The sequence below is a fragment of the Pelobates fuscus genome, chromosome 1 (assembly GCF_036172605.1).
Source record: "Pelobates fuscus isolate aPelFus1 chromosome 1, aPelFus1.pri, whole genome shotgun sequence".
Taxonomy (NCBI): Eukaryota; Metazoa; Chordata; class Amphibia; order Anura; family Pelobatidae; genus Pelobates; species Pelobates fuscus.
Window position 1 is genome coordinate 459,232,056 of NC_086317.1, and position 22,787 is coordinate 459,254,842.

The following is a 22,787-nucleotide window of genomic DNA, read 5'->3' on the forward strand; positions in this document are numbered from 1 at the left end:
GTTTGCTCTCACTATACTATTTATGCTATTTCATTAAGGAACATGCAGGAGGATGGGCCCATGGAATAAAAGTGATGGTACCAAAACTGGTTACAAAATGGAGAAAGGAAAAAAGAGGCAAACTAACTTGCTAAACATTTTCCGAACTGGTAAATTTGAGATGTGCCGATGGATAACACTGGTAATAAATAAACAAGTTGTGCTGGTTGTAGGAGAACAAGGTGAGGGTAATACAACAATTAACAGTTTGCTAAAAGCAGGAATAAGACATACTCCACGATTAGTGGCTTTCTTTCAGACACCCATTAGAGGCACTTCTGGGTCCCTAGCAGCGTTTTACCGCACTATCCGATATTGGAAGTTCACATGCAAAGTCTAATATCTTCTATGTTCCCAAAAGAAAAGCACTGATTCAATGTTAAACATGGTGCATGCACATTTGGTCCCCCCATCGCTGTCACGTGAGGAGAAGACCTAGCCAGCACTGAGGGATAAAAATTGGTAAGGCAGAAAAATCATTAAATGGTGGTGGGGGACCTACAAAACTCGAGACAGGGACACTGCATAGTTATATAGCTAAAAAGAGATATGAGTCCATCAAGTTCAGCCTTCCTCACATCTGTTTTTGCTGTTGATCCAAAAGAAGGTAAGAAAAAATGTTTGAAGCACTTTCCAATTTTACAACAAACTAGGAAAAGCTTCCTTATTTAACCCCTTAAGGACACATGACATGTGTGACATGTCATGATTCCCTTTTATTCCAGAAGTTTGGTCCTTAAGGGGTTAACCTAGATCTCTCCTGGGATTGAGAAGCTATAGGTTTGTATTCCTAATGCTTTAATGTTCCTTTATCCAAATAAAGATCACTCTACTTTACCTGACAGCATGTTCTAAAGAGATAATGACATGCCGTGTCATAACAGCAGATGTCATTACAAGATGACCGTGATATCAAGCAAAGCAACCTTATTTTCAGACGTGTGAGTGATTTTCCCACTTCAACAAGAGGAAAAATAATAAATTTCTGCCTTTTTTGTCCTTACATTTTAACCTTCCTGTGAATTCCTGAAATTTACAGTCTACAGTGATTAACTTTGTGTTTAATATGTTAATGGAAGAAGATAGACAAGATAAAATTGCATTTATGATAAAGAAGATATCTTTACTTATAAATGTAAGCACTGAAAATTTTTCCAGGACATTCCTTTTAATCTTCTCTTTATTTATACCACTGCAAGAACCGAATAGAGATTGTGTGGTTATGGAACATTCAAGTGTTTAAATGATCTCAGATATTATTTTACATGTGTTTTCTGCATCACATGTAAAAATGTGTCAAGTAAAAAAAAAAAAAAGATAAAAAAAAAAAAAAGAACTCGCCTGAAGAAAGGATCTGTTTGAAAAATAAAAACATCATGGTAAGCTGAAAATTGTAGAAAACCACTAATGCGTGGAACCATGACAGCCGTTTACATTGCAAAACAAACCCACAGGGGTAACGACATCTTGCGAGCTACTTTTTATTTATTTATTTATTCATTTATAACACAAAAAAAAAAAGAATTGAGGCCTTTGTTGCATGGCGTTTCCTTTTTACGCTCAACAACTCAAAGCAAATACCACAGTTACAAATGACTTATTTTTATACTTGCTACACATGTTTCTAAAAAAACATAACATAAAGCAGAATTTGAAAAGAATTACAACCAAGTTGGGTATCGCACAGCATCACACGCACCTCTTTGAGCTTCTTTGAGTCCGCGTCTGCTGATTGAGTAACTGCTGAATGGAATAAACATTTAACAAACAGAGCACTTTAAATTACATTGCCAGATTTGGAAATGGATTTTAAGCCTTGCGTTATTATTCCAGATAAACAACATTACTGTTGAAGGTAACTGATAAAAAAAAGGTGTACGAATCAAAATCTAATAGAATTTGTAAAAGCCCAATAAGTAAAGAATATTTTTTTTTATAAAATGAAAATGCCTATCAATTTATAAATGAGAGGAAAATGTAAAATAAATTTAACAGCAATAAAGGTCATTGAGCAATACGATTGAACAAGGAAATATAGAAGAATTATTAAAGGGACACACCAGACCATTAAAGCACTTAAGCTTACTAAAGTGCTTTATGTGTAAAGAATGTATCCTCTTAATTTATTTTCCAAAAAGTGTAGATTTCAATAAATATTGGCATTTTTTTTATAAATTAAGCTTGTTGCACCCCTAGCTGTCAATCAAACAACCGTCCCTATTACTTCCTGGTTTGATTAGCTCAATAGAGTTAAACTCAAGAGGCAGCACCAGAGCACCTGCCTTGCTAAGACTTCTCATTGTTTTATGTCCATATTGGATAACCACTAGTATGCTCCTTCTGTCTTCTGTGAGTAAGGTCAAAGACTGGCAGACGTACAGTTCATATTCAAGATAGCCCTAACCACTACCACAATTTATTGTCCACCTACCTACAAGTATCCACCTACGGTAGATTCCTCTTTGGATTAATTAAGTTTAATTTAAAGTGAATTTCATATTTAAGGTCAAAATAGCCGACCGGAAAAATTCAAGCTTTCCACTCACCTACTCTGACCTTAAATCTGAAATTCACATTAAATTCACTTTTATACTCAGATAGCGCGAGAGGAACCTGGCGGAGCTGCTGTCTAGAGCTCCCTGGGTCCTCTCCTGCCTCCCTCCATGCTGCTGTGGGCCGGTGAGGTAGATCTTTGATCTGCCCGCCGGCCAACGGAGGCTTAGAGCAGAGCCGGCACTCAGCGCCGGCTCTGTGTGAGCCGACAGGGAGATCTGGAGTCCTGTGGAATAATGTGTGGGAACTCTCCCAAGATTCAAACACCCCCCAAAAAATAATATACACTTGTGTGTGTGTGTGTGTGTGTGTATATATATATATATATATGCGTACACACACACACACATACACTCACAGACACACACTCATACATTCACAGACACACACATACATTCACAAACACACATACACTGACACACACACACGCATTCACAGACACACACACACATTCTCACACACACACTTTCACATACACTCACACACACATTCACAGACACACACACATTCACAGACACACACTCACATACAGAGACACACACACATACACATTCACAGACACACACACATTCACAGACACACACTCACACACACAGACACACACACATACAGAGACACACACACATTCACACACACACACACTCACCTACAGAGACACACACACACATACAGACACACACACACATTTACAGACACACACTCACACTCACACACACACTCACAAATTATTTTTTTATTATAAAAAAATGTCCACCCAGCCTCCCTACCTGGAGAGCTGGTGTGGACTTGTCCCTGGGGTCCAGTGGGTCAGACGAAGGAGCTGTGTCCTCTCTGCTTCCTCTCGCCGCGCTTGCTGTCTACAGTAGCTGGGAGCCGGAATATGACATCATATTCCGGCTCCCGGCATAAGCAAATGGCGCGTGGCGAGAGGAAGCAGAGAGCACACAGCTCCCTCGCCGCGGCTGAGATGGAGAGAGGGGGGGACCCATCACCTCTTGCCCCCCCCCCCATGATAGGGGGAACACGGGGTGCATAGTGCGTGCCACGGGGATTAGGGAGTGCCCAGGCACACCCGGCACACCCCGTGCGCACGCCTACGCCACTACTAAAGCTAAAACTTCCACAAAAAAGCTTCCAAAATCTAAAACAATTTACCAAGTGTTCATGCAATTTCAGGACAAAAGGAGCCAGGTGCTATGTATCAAATCGGTAGAATGGTTTACAGAACAAAAAGGAATCTATAAATCAATACTGTGAGCAATGTCTTAATTGCGTGTCTTCTAGACGACACAGATCATTTATCAAGTAGATTTGGAAGATATCGAAAAATCTGTAAACTAACAGGGTTATTCACGAAATTGAGAATTCCAAGTAAATTCAAAGTGAATTTCAGATTAAGGCCAAAATAGCTGACCCTAAAACCGCTATGCTGTCGATTTGGCAAATCTGGCCTTAAATTTAAAATTCACTTTGAGTTCTTCAGTAAATAACCCTGTTAGAGAATGTGTCTAGCTCATCTGTTTTGGCCTTTACATTCTAATTCCCATTGAATTCACTTGGAATTCTTACTTTAGTGAATAACTCTGAGAATGAGATGTATATGCATTTTCCCCCACCTCAATATTAAACTGCATGATGTAAAAATGATGAAACTATGAAATGCAAGGAACAATAAGGAACAAACAGAGTCATGCTTTAAATTATTAATGAACATCTTGCCCATATTGGGTGTAGGAAAAACGAGGAAATGGGAGACCATACCTTCCAAAATTGGGATGTTTGGAATCAGAGTGAGTGGTTGGGCCTTCAAAGCGGTGTTGCTGGTGACATGACTTGAATCACAGATGACACTTAATAAAGGGGTGTGTAAACCTGGTGTAAAGCGTGCCAAGCTGGCAGACAGTCTCCTGGTCAGCCTCCAAACAGCAGGACCATGCAGAAAGGGCTGGTGAAGCGACATGGTCCTAAAGGCTGCTGCACAGCGCGCGCATGTCTAATGACGCACTCATGCTGTGCTGCTCGAGTACACCAAGCACAGTGGGGCAGGACTCCAACATTGTGACTATCCCCCCAAAAGGCACAGTTCGTAACTTTGGAAGAGGACCATTGGTTGGAGGACCGTGTGGTTAATATACACTTTGAGCAACCACTACACTCCTTCACTCCATTAATGGGGTTAGGGATGGGAAGCAGTCAAAGAACTGTGTCTGGTCTTGATCAGAAGGGGTCTCACGTTCTGCTGATTCACATGTTTTTCAAGGTTTGTTAAACTACAAATCTCATGTAGTCCAAAAACAGATGACTGGAGTTCAGTTTCGTACAAGTATTTACTTTTCTAACTTCATAGTTCAGCTTTGTCTTCATAGTATTTTTTTTTTTTTATATTCACAATGGATTGGAAAAGTTCTCCATTTAAAAACACAGATCATGAAATCTCTAAAATGTAAAGTAATTTAACCCCTTAAGGACACATGACATGTGTGACATGTCATGATTCCCTTTTATTCCAGAAGTTTGGTCCTTAAGGGGTTAAATTGGGAGTCACACATTATGAAAATTTATAGAATATAGATAAAAAGCATTTTTAATACACTTGTGTGTGTGTTTATATATTTCGCTTGGATTCACGTGTTTTCCAGAACGGCACATAGACAAATTCACAGGATGTTATGTTAAGGATACTTTTATGTATATTAGGTGAGAATTCCCCATTGTCCAGCAATTATTGGCCAAGAGAGCTGATACAGGTATTTTCTATTACCCTTTAGCTAAACGTCCTTGCTTTTGTCTGCTCAATGTCAGATTTGATAATGTATTAAATGCAGGAAAGAGACTAACACACACCATGTGCATGTCGGTTACAATTACCCTAATAGCCAGTTTGAGATAGACTACAGATTTAGAATTGGCCTGTAAAATGGTTATAGCAAGATTCCCTATTTCTGAAAAATTATAGGCTAAGAATAATTTGGTTGGGACAAAGGCAACACCTTTATTTTGTAGATGTCTACAGTTTTATTTTAATGTTTTAGTTTTTAATCATGTACTAATTGCCCAACTGCAATAGTGTGGAATACAGCAGTCATGGTATATCTTGGGTTAAATGTCCCAAATGATTCTACAACTCTAGTCAGCTGAATCCAGACCTCTAACTATTAGCATCCTCAGCCATCATCCCTATCTAAGAACAGCTTAAAGGAACGCTTTACAAAGATGAATTCCTAACAACAAAGTGTCCCTCCAGCGTTCAGATAACTACCTGATTCCAGTGCCAATGTCCCTCGTTGCGGAGTCAGGCAACTAATCTGTCGATGTCTGCTGTTGGGGGTGACCTAATGCACATGTGTGTCTTCCCCATAGGACAGCATTGCCTCAATGGAGTTTCCTAGGTGCTGGATCGGTGCTCCACCTCCCCCGACATCATCCGATGGAGGGGCTAATGCGCAAGTGCGGCAGTGTTGCGAGCACATTAGGTCCTCCCCATAGGAATACATTACCTCAATGCTTCCTATGGGGTTCAGAAGACGCTGGACGTCGGATGCAAAAACATGAGTACATCCAGTGTCGTTTCATGAAGTCAAATGTGAAATTGCAGGAAGTGCCTCTAGTGGCTATATGATAGACAGCCACTAGAGGCAGTCTTATCACTGCAATATAAACATTGCAGTTTCTTTAAAATTGCAATGATTTACATTGCAGGACTAAGGGGGACAGGAACACTGCACCCAGTCCACTTCAATGAGATGAAGTGGTCTGGATGCCTATAGCGTCCTTTTAATATTCTGCTGAAGCATTTTCACAGTTCAACTCCTTGAACGAGCATCAAAATGTCCTAAACATTTTTAGAAAACAAAATAAAAGCTCCAATCGCATCAGTACATGAAAGAAACTTATTTATTTTAGTATAGCTTGCTAGATATACACAGCAATATAACTGTGTAAACGTATTGGTAACAGTTTGAAATGCTACTCGCTCAGGTCATTTATTACAGGCTACACCTCCGGAATTTTGGACATGAAACACAATTTCTCAGGGTTATTACGTTCCCGTCTAAGACTTTTTCATCTAGTCGAGAAATTAGTGTCATAGCATTGGGTTTTTGTAGCATAATTGCAGCGGTGAGCATCTCGTTTTACTCTTGTTCTTAAACGCTAAATAAATAAATGTATTGGTGGGATAATTTTAATTTAGGCTTGACTTTGGATTTGTTACCTGCAATTACAAATGTCTTTTTTGTTGTTGTTACAATTTCCCTAAAATATACCCCTCAGGGATCTCATTAGTAAAGCCGAGCCATAGCTTTACTGATTAGACTCGCTGCTTCATTAGCACCAACCATGTTTTTTTATTGATTGGCAACTATTTTACTAATAGTCTCTTACAAGTTGGCAGTGAACCAAAACCAAAAAAACAATCTACTCTAACTAAAATAGACTTTTTGAAAGCTGGAAGACATGGATGGCCCTTAAAACAAAATTACAGTTTTTATAATTATTTAAAATAATTAAAAATATTATACCCCTTTAGTGTAAAAGTTTTGCAATGCATACATATAACTAAAATCCTCTTTTCAATGCATCCTCGTTTATTTTGCTTTGTGAGAGGGTAATAATTTTTTAAGTTGATTTTGGTATTTGGTCATAAACAAAGCTTGATTGACCAAATACCATGTTTAAGGAAGTGTGAGTCATCTAAAGAATATGCCTTGATATTGGGAGGTATGGAAGAGGAACAGGGGGTTGGTGGGTGGTGCGAGTGATGCTACTTATATCACTGATAATGATAACAAGGGAAAGAACATATTGTAAATGGGACAGGGTCAGGCTGAATAGGGCAGGGTTGATAGTCTGTCCCACTCAGGACAGCACATACGCAGTGCACTTTTGAAATACTCTGGGCATAGGCTTAAGTCCCGGTTTAATGCCGTAATAGCATTTTGCATTGCAATAAAGGACGCCTTCATGTTATAGCTGATTTGACATGATGAGAGAGGAGCCTGAATGTGTACAGTTCTGCTTAAAGGGATATTCTAGGCACCAAAATTAAGTAGTTGTGGTGCATAGATCATGCCTCTGAAGACTCACTGCTCAATTCACTACCACTCAGGTGTTAAATCCCATTTGTTTCTGTAAATTCAGCCCTAGTCACACATCCCCTGGCTGTGACTCATGCCGCTTTCAATCAGATCTAACAGCACCATGTGTTTACATTAGAAGTAATCGCACACACGAGGCTCCTGCAGGCTTTATCAGACAATTAACAGAGAAGGAAATAAGACATTTTACATTTAACAGACTGTGCAATAAAGGAAGTTCAACATATCTCTTTAGAGAAAATGAGTAGGGAGATTGTGCAAGTCACAGTCAGGGGAGGTGTGACTATGACTGCATAAACAACATTAATTAGCTGCAAAATTGCAAATAATTCAGGAGTTATACTGCAAGGACATGCTATATACACTAATACCATTTCACAGAAAAGCATTGAATTCAATATCCTTATCTTCAGAATGTCACCTCACCTTCCACAAGTATGTTGTTTAGTAGGATATGCAAGTAGCCAGGCTAAGCAACAGGCACCCAGTTCAGCCGACCAGAAAGTGTAGACTTCATCTTTCCCAAACTGCTTTGATCACAGCAATCGCAATCTCTACATTTTGGGAAAGATGGAGATTAATTTCAAGAGCAAGAGAGATATCAAATATGCCACGGGTCACATGAATTCGCATCATGGGCTAGAAATAGTACTGGGATTTAAAGCCTATGGTCTACAGTGAGAGTACTTAAAGGGACACTATAGTCACTAGAACAACTACAGCTTAATGTAGATGTTCTGGTGAGTATAAAAGCTCCCTTCAGGCATTTTTATGAAAACACTGCCTTTTTTACATTGCCCTTAGGGACACCTCCAATTGGCTACTCCTTAGATGGCAACTGGAGGTGCTTCCTGGTTCAGGGCTGCTCGGTAGACAGCCCTGCCATTCAGCATCCACCCGCTCTGCATGAAGATGCTGAATTTTCCTCATAGAGATGCATTGCTTCAATTCATCTCTATGAGACGGTGCTGATTGGCCAAAACTGTGTTTGGCCCCTCCCCCTTGCCGATTTTAGCCAATCCAATGCTTTCCACATGGAAAAGCATTAGATTGGCTAAATATCGGCAATTTTGATTATGTCACCAATTGGGCGGGTGAGTTTTAACCCAACTGAGGGTGCTAAGGGGAGGCAAGCCACCTAAATGGTTGGTTTTCACTATAGGGTCAGTGTTCCTGACCCTACATGTTTGTGTTCCTGACCCTATAGTGATCCTTTAAACTTGTTATGATAGGACCCAAAATTATGTACATAACATCAGCTTAGCAGCAAGTGTTTTAGACGTAAAATTATATATAACAAAATTGATTCTGCAAACAGACTCTTTCCATTGTCAGATTTGTACTAGAGATGCCCGTGCTGCTACAGTAAATTATTTTTTATGGGCTATTGACCTGAAGAGTATTTACTGCTTTAACTATTGAGATAGCATGAAGACCAAATTTTGCATCCTGAGATAATTAGCCAAGTAGTTTATCAAATCCTATATGCATGTCTAGAACAATCCTCAAACATAACTAATATAGGTTAACAAACCCTTAGAAGGATATAAAAACACTTCAACCAAATAGGCACATATTTAACAGTGGGCAGATAATCTATGCTTCTAAGTACAAGATTATTTGAGTTTGTTTTTTTCACATTATACAAAGAGGTCTTTCATTGGATATAAACATGCATTCCTTGGCTGTAGTTTCTTCTTATATTTTGGAAACACAAATATAAAATCAGACAAGTTACACACAAAGGTTTTTCTTGTTCGAAAATCAGGTATGTAGATTGCAAGAACATGGATTGATTTACTGTTATGTCACCAGAGGTCTAATGGTATTTTACGTAGAAGTATGTTTCCTCTTTTCCCACATTACGGTGATGTGAGGATTATAATGTTTTATTCTGTGCCTTCGTCTCTAATGGTGGAACACTTAGCTGACCTGATTTACCCTGCAGTCACTTGTAGGCATTCAGGTGGGACAAGAACCCATACAAAGTAGCTGCTTTCCAAATTGCTTTCAGATTCACGGCTTTTCTTCATTTGGATGGAAAATAGTCCTGTTGTTCTTATACATTATTATGTATGTTATTAACAACAGTAGCTTTTTGAGATCATTCTTGGTGGTTGAAAAGCTTATTTATACAAACCTGATATTGATTTTGCTCTGCGGCAGTTGAATGCTGCTTTTTCTATATTGTCTTTTTTTCCCCCCTCAAACAGTGGTTGTTTCTCATGTAGTGTTCTAAAGTTTCAACCTCATCTTACTTTCAAATAACTCAAATCTAAAACAAAAACCTAACGAGCAGGGCAGCCAGGGTCTCTAACAAGTCAACAGAACTCGTTTTTGGAATGTCAGTAGCTTTGGAACTATAAATCTTAATTCCCTCTTGGTATTTCATTTCTATCCAAAAGTGTGAAACGTCTAGCATAACATATATCGAATAAGGACCGCTTTATTAAACGCATACACATAATATTCGTTGTCATTTTTTACATTAATATACATGAGTTTCACTTCAGGTTGGTTCGTACTGCCGAGGGTGAAAGGCATCTGGCTTTAGTTTAATCAATTTCATCACATTCAAATCAAACAGAAAAGACCTGACTCGGTATGTGTACTGGATTAGTATTCAGTTTTAGAAGGTGCTGAAATGTGTTCTAGCACCTGAGAAAAACTCATGTGTGGAAAATACTTTATTACAATGATTATTGCATTAATTACATTAAGAAAAAAAGAGTACAAAAATAAAAAAAGGTGTTTTATGTAGCTGTTTATGAGAGGTCTTTATATGACACAAATATGTTAGCAATATGTTGTGTGTTAATGGGCTTAATCGGCACTTTCCAAGGATTTTTGCTTTTGAAGTTCCCATACTTCTTTTGTAATCATGGGAAGTATACAAGAATTGTGGGATTTCTGAAGGGGCCTTGTCTACTGTATTTGGTGCCTGGACTTCCAGTATAACTGGTTAGATTCTACAGCAGTGTATCTATAGCTAGATTTCGTGGATCACCTATGTGGTTTATTAACATTCCAATTTGTATAGAAATTTGTAGTCCACAAGAAAGATGTCTGTTTATCACCCTAGAAAACTGGCTTACAAACCATAATATGGACCAGGCATGATGGCATGGTTGGCCCGAGAAAAAAGCAAAGAATATTTCACAGCCTGATCATTCCTAGATGAGATTGTATGTTCTCCAAACATATTGCACCTACTGAACAGTGTACACAGTTTTGTATAGTATGAAACATCATGCTTAATAGTGACCTTTATGAACATGTGTTTGGTCTACATAGAATGTGGAACCCAGTTCCAAAACGTTTTCAAGTTTTCGTTTTTGTAGAGAAAAACAAGTAGCAATGGAGGTGAGAATGGACAACAGCTCACTTAGCCTGCCCTTCGTTGGGTCCCCGCTCAGATCTTTCATTTTTGTGTTTACACAAATTTATGGTCAAAATAGCTAAAAAAAAAAATCCCTAAGTCACATATGCTTCCAATACAGCTACTCTGGCCATAAATTTGAAATTCTCTTTCAATTCACCTTGAATTTTCACTTTTGTAAATAGCTCTGCAAATGATTAACTTGGAAACACTACCCTAATTGTAGTTTAATTAATTAATAGGCTTTTAAAACGAAAACTTTTCAGAGTAGATCTCTGAAGGTAAGATTACTTTTGTTCCTATACCCTAGTCTGGTTTAAATGTTTTGATATGATCAAGATTAAACATGACCACACTACATTGAAATACATTTTGCTTTTACATTTTACATCTAAAAATAACAACAGTATAATAATTAATAAAGATAGATGTATCAATTCTGTCATTTTTATGGCCGATTTCTCCCAGCATGCACCAGGGGCCTGTAGAGAATTTTGGCCTCCTTGTCTACTATCATTAATGTCTACAGGCAAGTTTCTGCTTAGCGTATAATCCAATCTACCAACATTGGTAAACATTTCAAAATGTGGTCAACACGTTTCCCTTCCAGGGGATTAATGCAGAGAGTGGTCTAATGATAGATCAATCAGTGTAATCCACAGTGCTCTGTTTACATAGAAAGATGGCAAATTGCGCTTTTAGCCAGGCCTCTTGGTAACTTAATCTACATTTAAGGTAGAGGTATACTCTGCACAGTACAGTAGAAAAAAAGCTATTGGTATTTAATATCAAAGCCACGACTCAACAAACATGCTGTTTAGATTACCAAGCCAGCTGTTAAGTTCATACCTAATTTGGAGACCTGACATATGCTATTAACTTTTACCATTAAATTATTCGATATTTCTTGATGTAATGGTTACTGGCATTTTTTTTTTTACCTTTTTTTAATAGGACTTTTGTGAAAATTTCTCAAGAATGGTTGGGCCTTAAAAATATTGTATGCTGTAACCATAGATGTAACCCTTGCACACCTGTTCAAACTGTACGACCATAACCGACCTGTTACCACTGTTATACGATGTTTACCACAACTGTTATCCCCAAACTCTTCTTTCTGTACCCCCTTCCCTATATATCAAATTGTATAAAATCATTAAAATAAAGAATTTATAAAATAAAATATACATATTGTATGCTAAGATGCACACTGTGGCTATAGCTGGGTGCAATCTGGTTCAATAAATTATTAAAACATTACAAAAAATGTTATCTCCAAAATAACTTATCGTAACTGTTATCATAAGTTTATAATGAAAAAGGTTGATTTTGTTTGAGAAATAAGTTGAAAGTCAGGAGAGATTTGATCAAAACAAATGTCTACAGAAGATGTGGCCAAAACATAGATTATTAGTTGTGTAGGTCCACTAGGAGTGTACATTTTGTCCATGTCTGCCTAAAGCATGTGCATGCAGACAAAACCTCAAACATCAAAGAATATGCAATTCTCAATAATACTGCCACAAGAACAGAACATAAAAAGTGTTTCAGGAAATCAAAGTGAGGTTAGTAGGAGTTGATTGGTATTGAGGAGAGAATGCAAAGTCTATGTGATGTGTTGGTCAGAAAGATGATGACAGATAGAGAAGCAAGAAAGGAAAATGTTACCACAATGTTACAGAAAAACAGTAAGAAACTCAAATGATAATTTGACAATAGGAAATTGCGACAAAAAGGACATAAGTCATGTAGGTAAAAGTTGAGCACTGAATCTGGAACTGTATAGATGGATTGATGACTTGACTTTCCAAAATGTAGGATTAGAGCCATAAATATTGACTCTTAGCAATACAGTGCATCGTAGATGTAGAGATCTGAGAGATATAAGAAGTCTTGGCGAGTCTCCAAGCTTGGTAGAGGTCCATGGATTAAGCTAAGCATTCTATATGGTAAGTCAATGCAGATAAAAACATGGCAATGCAGATAAAAACATGGCATGCCAATCTCCAGAAATGGAGGGGCATAAAGACACCACTACCAATTAAAGTTCAATTCAAGAATTGGGGGGGGGGATTCCAAATCAGAAAAGTGGGTTTGCGGTTTAGTTAACTATGATAATATGCTATCAATTACATGTGTGTCACCAAGCACATGTAACAGGCTTTCAAAGGACATACTTCTTAACCTTGGCAATAATGAAAACGGGTAACTAAAAGTTAGCTATAGGCTATGCTGTTTATTTATTTATTATAAATCCCACTAGATTCTGATTGGATCTGCATGCCCTTCAGGCTTACATCAGGCAATAAATTAGTTTAAAGATTGCTGAAGGAATACCTGAGTGCACACACAGAATTTCTGGGTAGATGTCCAAGCATGCATGGCCATAACTGTGACATCATGGGGCAACAATGTTCTACCTAACACTGAGGAGCAGTAGAGGTAAGTCCCTTTTTACAGTTACCCCTGCTACTTTGTTCACCTCGAAAAAAAGCTGACAAAGTATTAGAAAATGGTCTCATGGTTCCACTTTAACAGTGCCATCTCAAATTAAATTCCTGGAGAGATTGATTAAGCAGGATAGGTCTGAGGACTTCTTCTTTTGCCGGGAGCAGAGTCCATTATTTTGCCAAATGTAGTTTTCTGGAAAAGCTTTTTAAATGATCACCATATATCAAAACTTTTCAAATAATTTAGCTACATTAGTCACCATTAAAGTCTATGGGAATTTTGTAGATAAATCATTTAAAAAGTTTTTTCTAACAGATTGCAATCATTTGAAAAGCTTATCAAACATAATAAAAATCAAAGCCTGTAATGAAAATCTCCGGGTCAGCATTTATAGACACTACTCCGGTATAATTACAAGATTTCCAACTGTTAGACCCCATTGCAGTTTGAAATGAATCTTGTCGCTTATTTGTGTCTTTATTTCAATTATCCAGTCGAAGGAAGGCTCCAAGCACACATTCAGGTGCTACTTGAAAAATTACATGCGGATAATATAATATAGCCTAGTTTGCCGCCAGCCTTCATTAATTGCCTTACCTAATAGCCCATGACACATCTGGATTTGCGGCAAACCTTTAGCCCAAAATCAATGTCCACTTCATAATGAGAGCATGAACTAAACAAACTGTAAATAAACAACACTGTCAGGGTAAAGTGATTCAATCTGTGACTCTCTCTGAAACCAGACAGAAGATTAATTATTCAAAGGTGTTTAAGCTGCCACTAGTCCAATAGCAATCCACTAATGACTTGAAGTATCAGAGATCATATTGCCAAATTGCTTTTACACATATCTTAACAGGCAGCCTTCCAGAAGACTAGGCTGACTCAGCCTATGGAGAAAGTAGCCATGCCAAATTAGCCCTAGGCCAGCCAAAACTATATATATATATATATATATATATCAAACGAAGGGTTAACTGGTTGACAGCCATAGAACATCCCACTAGCACATATATTTTGATATATTAATTGATTTGTTTTTTTAAAGGGTTCCTTGTTAAGCGTTTATGATATCTATTTGCCTCGCAAATAAAATGCAGCTTGTTCCCAAAAGTCTCTACACAGAAAACAAGAAGATAAAGATGGTGAGACGTCGCATGGTACGGCTATGCAATGAGCCGTTGCGCAGCATTCAATATGACTATCTTTCTGTTGCTGTACTGAAAATATTCTCCTACTAACAAGGCTGGTGGTAAATGAACTCAAACATGCACAATTCCCATGACTTTAAAAAACTGCACGGAACATTGAAGTAGAGGGGTAATTTACTAGGGTTTGATCTGCTCCAGTGAGATAAGTCTCTAGTTCCTTTATCATTCTTTAAAGCCGTGTACTAAAACAGGACATGTTTAATGACAAAAACAAGAGATGGCATTTTTTAACTGAAGAAAGAACACTTTGCCTCATAATAGTTTAGTCAATCTGCTATCGATTACACAACACACAATTAGCTCAATTTCATAGCTGCCCCTTTTGGTAGGGCAGTTCCAGAAACTCGGCAGTGCTCTCTGCAAGGTCCTCAAGGTAGGCGGCTGGCCAGACAGGCCCCATCAGTTGGCAGACTTGCCCATTTAATCTGTGGATATGCCCATTGTGAGCATTGCCAGTGATGTACCCATCAGGTACACCCACCTGTCCCAACTTCACACCTCCAAATGTTGGGAGGTATGTAATACAGCCATGTGTTTGGGGAGGTATATTCCCCTGTATGGAGTGGTTGGTTACTCAATGTATTCCATAAGATGTCCAAACAAGAAATTCCAAACTATACATTTAGATATCTGTAAACACAAGAAATACTGACATGTCCAGAAGTTAAGCCTTGTGTTTAAAATATGCTCGATACTATGATGTCTATGGCAACCTGACCTATACAAGGGTGTGCTAAGCAAAAGCATTTGTTAGTCTAGACTAGAAGTGGAAGTGTATGTTCTCTACTTTGCAGAAACTGGTCTCTCTCATTGTGCAGCTTGTATGTTCTCCTCCAAACGATGGCTATAGTTCATGTGATAAGTAGTACAACAGCAGATGTAAGCCAGCAATATCCTACTTCCAAGGCATGGAGCTGGATGAGGGTACTAGTAATTGTATTTCAATGCCAGCTTTAGGAAATGAGTTTACTGCTCCCTGAATCAAGCACTTTCTGTAAAAAGAATCAAAGAATCATTGCCTGATTCTCTCAGCCTCAAACTAGTCATCACATCGTTCTAGCAGTTTTCTTTGCCTCATTTACACATTCCTCCTGTACTTAGCTGAATTTAAAGTGTGTCAAGTTTCAAGCAAATCTAATTTCTTTACTCGGTGCTTGGTGTTTAGCTAATTCACTCATATGTTTCCATTTTTCTAAAATAAAGCTTCCTTGAAGGCTGTCAACCTAAATATATTTTCTAGAAACAAAGGACCTGGATGCTAGAATGTTATAAACTGTTTGTTGCCCCTATAGCCCCCAAACCATATAAATTACTAAGATACCAACAGTTGAAAGGCGAAACACTTAATGTTAAACCTATAGACTCTATTCTCTGCTAGACAGCGGCTGGCAAAGAATAATGTTCTCTGCTAGACAACGCTTGTTTGTGCTCTTAATTCTGAAAAAAATGGCCAGTTTGGGAAATTGCATACTACCTACGTCAACATAAGTCTTTGTGCACGGCTGTTTGAAGAAAGCTTTCAATACAGTAGGCTTACAGTCCAGTTGGTTAAAGTGATAGCCTCATGATAGCACTGCAGCTTATAGCAACTTTCTACTTCTTGACTGTTTTAAACACGAGGACGAGGTGGAACAGTATATCTTTCTCAAACTTAAATTATCTGAAAATGCATGTTAATATTTAAAACCAATAGACATTTTACCTTTAACGGAATGCCGAGAACGTGCATACTGTTTGCAATGCTTGGTTCAGTCTCATTAATGAATACTCCAATGACCATAATCACTACAGCTCATTATTGGGTTATCAGATCTGCTATGTTATCAGGGACACATATCACGCATACATATTGATGGGTAGCACATGCAGTTGGAGACTCTGTGGTATGTAGAGTTATGGAGAAGGTGTAAAGGATTAAGAAATTAAGCAATGAAGAATCCTGCATAAAATGCATCATACATACTGCAGTGGAACCCTTTTCATGGGTTTTCATAAATGTTGCAAAGTTATATGTGTCCCTGAAAACATGGTGGATCTAGTAACCCTAATTATAGTAGTCATGGTAAACAGGCTCTTTGCGCTACATCCGAACACTGTGTGTCAAAACAATACTGAGCGATATAACACAAAATAGGGCTCTGTTTTTTAATAGGACCATCTGCTGCAACTTGGCTAATGCGTTGGTGAGTTTCAGAATTTTCCCATCCAAATTTCAAAATGCAATGAGAAGCTGAGAGCTCTGACAGTGAGTGTTGCAACTTCTGCATTGTCAAACCTGAAGGGGAGAGGCATTTAGTCTCTGCTATATATCAGCCACTTTTAATTATCTAACAAAACTGAGGAGATGGCCGTCACAGATTATTTGCCAATTACCAGTGGTTATGGTATTAGGAGTGTCCTTGTAATTTGCAGAGCACGATTTAGCTAGTACTGCAATTTGCAGATTATAATTGCATATATATATATATATATATATATATATATAAACATATAAATGTACAGCTAATGTACTAGACCCTCCTTCTGAGGTTGCTTATACAGCCCTCACATGATGTATGCAACCCATTTTATGTTACTATATCTGTGTGTTGTGGCGTTCCTCCAATATCTCCTTCCACATTTTTCCATCCTATTGTTTTATATTGTGTACCTTTTAAATACAATACAGAACTGTACTAAAACACCGCTATTCCTGTCTATGTGACAGTCGTTGCTTATATCTGCTTTAGGTTACACATGCAATTTCATACATTTAGAGGCATTGCAATATATTCCAGGTTATGCATTATTTTTTTAAAGACAAACTTACCAGTCTCTTCATCAATGCTAAACCTTCCCAATCCACTGCCATCTCTGATGGAGTATTGTATCTCCCCATCTCTTCCACTGTCTTCATCTCTTGCCACAACTTGCAGAACACTAGTTCCAATCCGGGAATTTTCCTTTATAGATCCAGTTACAGCAAAATCAGGAAAGTATGGAGTGTGAAGGTTTTCATTGACATCCACAACCTCAATCTCCACAAATGAAACAGAAGAAAGAGATACGGGACGGCCCTTGTCCTTGGCTCGTACAGTTAAATTATAAAATTGTTGCTTTTCGTAGTCAAGCTCTTTATTCAAACGAATAGCTCCATTGGATTTATCAATTTCAAATTTCCCATTATAGTCATTTACCAAAGAGTAACGTACTTGACCTCCCAAACCAAGGTCAGGGTCCTGGGTTTCAAGCCATGTTATTAAAGTGCCAACTGGCAGGTCCTCAAGGACTTTAGCGCTGTAGCTAGAAGGTATGAAAACTGGAGAACAGTCATTTACATCATCCAGGTAGATCTTTAAAGTAACAACAGAAAAAAGCTGCTGCCCATTTTCAGCTTTGTCTCTAGCCTCGATTTTCAAGGTATAGTTGGACATGAGCTCTCTATCTAATTGGTCAGCTACATAAACTATCCCGCTGGAGCTATTAATGGCAAATTTTCGTGTGTCGGTCAAAATTGAATACGTAACCTCCCCATTTGGCCCTAAATCTTTATCTTTGGTTTCTACTTGAATTAACTCTGTTCCAATGCTAGTACTTTCTAATGTGTTAGCTGAATAACTATCTTGAAGGAAAACGGGGCTGTTATCATTTGCATCATTTACATGTATTGTCAACAATCTCCATGAAGATTTTTGTGGTTTTCCTAAATCATACACTGTGATATTAAGAAGGTACTTATCAGTTTTTTCTCTGTCCATAGGCATCAGGACTTTGAGTTGGCCAGTTTCCATATCAATGCTAAAACAACTATCCACATTACCATCCGAAAGGGTGTATAGGACTTTCCCATTAAATCCAGAATCTGCATCAGTTGCTTTAATTTTAAGTATAGAGGCTCCAACTGGAAGATCCTCTTTCACAGATACATCGGAAGGAAATGATTTGTCAAACTGGGGTGCTTGTCTGTTTATAGAGTAATAATCAAATAAACTGTCCTCGTAATTTAACTTAGCATTTGCCTTGGATTTTTTCAAGAGTTTCTCAGCTAATTTTTGGGCAACTCTCGTTTCTTTGCAAGTAAAGCTTTTAGAAGATACCTTTCCATGCATGACTGTTATATTAACAAACATAGGGTCTGCAAAGTTTTCACCATCAGTCGCGGTGATACGAAGTGCAAAATTACTGTTTCTCAGACCAGAATTAATAAAAGACTTTTTAAGTTGTAGTACTCCAGAATCTGGATTAAGGTAAAAGAACCCTTGTTCATTACCAGACATTATTTTATACTTTACAAACTCTAATTCATCAATATCTATAGCAGAAACTGCAGTGATGTGTCCACCAGTTGGGAAATCAAAAGATATTACTCCCTGACAAGCTACCTTCTCAAATAGTGGCTTATTATCATTGACATTCCCAACTCGTATAGTAACATTAACTTCACTCTCATGGCGATATGGGGATCCCCAATCTGAAGCTCGTACAATAAACCTGTAGCTTTCTGGAGATGACTCAAAATCCAAAACATCAGATGTAGTGATTGTTCCTGTAAACTGGTTTATGGCAAAAGGCAGAGAGTTCAGACTTGCAATGCTGTATGTAATGTATCCATTTTCCCCTTTGTCCTTATCAGAAGCTAAAACGGTCAAAATATTGGTACCTACAGGAACACTTTCATTGACAAATGACTCATAGGATGTTTGTTGGAACTCGGGGGTGTTGTCATTAGCATCTTCCAATTCAATAATAACCTGGGCTTCAATTCCATTGCTCCCGTGCAACACTTGTAACTCATATTTCTCTTTCCCATGAATGTTTAAGTGGCGAGACGTGGTGATTAATCCTGTTCTAGAATTGATCGTAAAATATCCAGCATCTTCACCGTCAAATATTTTATATTCCACAAACGAGGGCTCGGGCTGTACTTTAACAATATTTACTATAGCGCCGGGAGGAGAAAATTCACTGATCTTAACTTCATAGACATCTTTTTCAAACTTTACATCAACCTTTTCTTTCTTAGGACTGAAGATATGCACATTTTTGGGTTCAGAAAACTTTTGAGGGCTACCTTTATCTTTTGCTTGAAGAGTCAAATTTAGTCCATATGGAAAACTCATCCAATCGATTGTAGTTTTTTCTTTCAGTTTGTACTCATTGATCCATTTTCCTTCTTTTACCAGCGTGAATTGATGCAGCAGATCCCCAGCTACTATGGAAACTGATTCAATGTCTCCATTAGAACCTTCATCAATGTCGTCTACAGTAACAATAGCATATATTGGATCTAAGTCCAGTATGGATGCAATGTGCGTTACCACAGTTATTGTGGGAGCATGCTCATTAATACGTTCAATATGAACATAAAGTTTGGCAGTACTGCTGACACCATTGTTCCCATATAATTTCATTCCACGATCAACAGCTAAAACTTCAAGATCATACCTATTCTTTTCATCGTAGTTCAAACGTCCACTTAATGACACAACACCGCTAGTGGGATGAACGGAAAATAGATCAACTTTGTTTTTAAAATAGTAATAAAATTCACCATTAGATCCAATGTCGGCATCTGTGGCTGTAACCTGGGCAATGCTAGTCCTGATTGGTGTGCTTTCTGCTACAGTCACCGAGTATGTTGTAGGTGAAAATAAAGGCCTAAGGTCATTCATATCTAAGACCTGTACATTTACTTTTGTCCAAGCTTCCAAATCTTCTCCTCTTACTGAGGCTTTTATTGTTAATAAATAGTTGTCTTGAATTTCTCGGTTGAGTATAGCAGAATTCCCCCCTTTCGTTCGAATTCTTAGAAAACAGAAGTCTCCGATGACAACTTCTTCAGCTTTAAAAAAACCTTCTTCATCTCCTGACATTATCCTGTATTTGATATCCCAAGAAAGATTTGCTAACTTGATGCCAATTTTTGTTTGACTGTTGAGATAAGTCCGTGCTGCAGAATTTTCGTAAACTGTTGCATTGTATGCAGGGTACGTAAACTGGAATATCTGTGGCGATGTTCCTTGTAGACTGCCACACAAATTAAAAAAGACATTTAAAAACAATAAGGTGATACACAAATGAGAGGCCTTCATGCCTCCCGGGGTATCCATTTTTAGTGACATTCCATCATTTTTCTTCCTAAAAAAAACAAGAGAAATAAAAATTTTAATGAATACTACTCAACACATCTTTTGAAATCATCACATGCATGTAAATCGAGTTTAAATATTTTAAGTAATTGCTCAACCAATTAGTACCTAAAATGTAAAATATGCTTTACGTTAAAGGGTGTATGGATACAGGGAATATATCATATATTCCGACTCTGGTAGAAAATCTATTGTGGGGCTTTGAATTTGCACTGAACACTTGTCCCGTTAAACTAAGAATTTTGAAACAATGTTGCAAATTCTGGGCCAGAATGAAAATCTTTTGTATCTTGGCTATTTTTCAAAACCATATAAGTTGGCCTAAATGTTCACTTGTCTATTCTTCACAATTCCAATTTTGTATTTATTATTTTCAAAAGCCTTAGTTGCAAATCTAAAAATTCTATGAAGCTTTGTATCGCTGAAGGCTGGGATTTACCTTTAGCCTACAACTGCTGTACTGCCTCATGGACAGCCATACAGACAAAGCTAAATAAAATAAAAAGGTGCACAGCGATGCTACAAAGATGCCTAAAATAAAACTACAAAATTATGCGCTAGTGATTATTGACACAATTCTAATATAAACCATTTTAAAATATCTGTTGAGCATGCAATTGGATAAAATGCACAATCACTGAATATTTAGAATTTTCAGTAATTGATCAGAACAAAGTGAATTTTCTGTTCCTGATACAACTGTAAGGCTACATATTGATACATGTTCTATCCCAGCCTCGCCATCTAAATTAAAACCGGGGATAAACTTAGTGCTGTAGCAACGGCTGTATGCTTGTTGATTGTAAGTCTCGTTGAAACTAGAATGGGTAGGACTCCAATTTTAACTAATATAATTACATTTTTCGAATTACTCTAGAGATTTACACAGTCTTACTATACATGTCAGAGTTTCTTTTATGTTCTTACTAATGACTAATTAAAACCGAATACAATTTCATTTTTGGTCTGTAAGGAAGGTGTGTTTAGGTTCAATTATATCTCTGATTAATTGACTTGCTTGTCATAAAACATGTTAGGCATTTAGTGAAAACCATTCCAAAGTCTGGAATGAATCTATATCATATTATTACATCTTATTAATAAGGCTCACTCATCAAAGTATCTTTATACTTTTTGACTCTGTGGATCAGGCACTGTGATCATTTTTTCATGAACTCGTCCAAAGCAGTGAGATCATTTCTATTACTTTGAGTCTCTACAGGCGACTGAGACAAGACCAAATATTAAGAAAGGGAAGGTTTTGTTTGGGGAGAAATTTCAGCTGTTATCTTTTCTAATTTTACATGTTTTCTATTCCAGTATTGGTTTACAGGATGCAGACAGGAGTGACTTTTTAGTATTATTGTTCTAAATTCAGCTTCGACTCTGATATCCGTATGAGTCGAGCTTCATCATAGTCATGTGTCACGTCTTGAAACTAAATCAAACAAAAAAAACCTTGGTTTGCCTTGGCTTACCTGTCCCTGGTGTTTTTAAGTGAGGGACAACAATTCCAGCCTTCACATTTCAAAAGATAGGGGAGACTTGTTATACCATGGACAAATGAGTGGTATTGCTCAACCAGTTAGGACAGTTCCAGACCAGGTACGGTTTTAATTGTTGGAAACTTAGATCGAGAAAAAAGGACAAGCTATCGGAAATATTGCAGGAGAGAACTGGACTAAAAAAAAGTCTAGTTTAGATCTGGTCCTAGGCAAATCCGTTTGGAAGAAGTCTAGTGTGCCATGAAGATTTCAAGCTGGACTGTTCTCCCCAGTTCAACTTGATTATTTCCTGGAGCGAAAGGAATTTTCCTCTCATTGTCTACTCTTTTCTATCAGGTTATTTTCATGCTCGGCCACCTGCAAGTTCCCAGAAATCTCTAAGCCTTTACAAAACAGTGAAGCCTACACTGTACCATTAACTT

At 37.8% G+C, this 22,787-nt stretch overlaps 1 protein-coding gene across 1 annotated transcript in view; it reads right to left on the reverse strand.

The window, feature by feature from the left end:
- Window positions 1-22,787, reverse strand: part of FAT3 (FAT atypical cadherin 3) — a 445,851-nt gene that overhangs the window by 323,174 nt on the left and 99,890 nt on the right. The window contains exon 2 of the mRNA XM_063430785.1: window positions 17,542-20,849. Within this exon, the coding sequence (XP_063286855.1) occupies window positions 17,542-20,833 (3,292 nt within the window). The 5' untranslated portion in view covers window positions 20,834-20,849. The remainder of the gene's footprint in view (window positions 1-17,541; window positions 20,850-22,787) is intronic.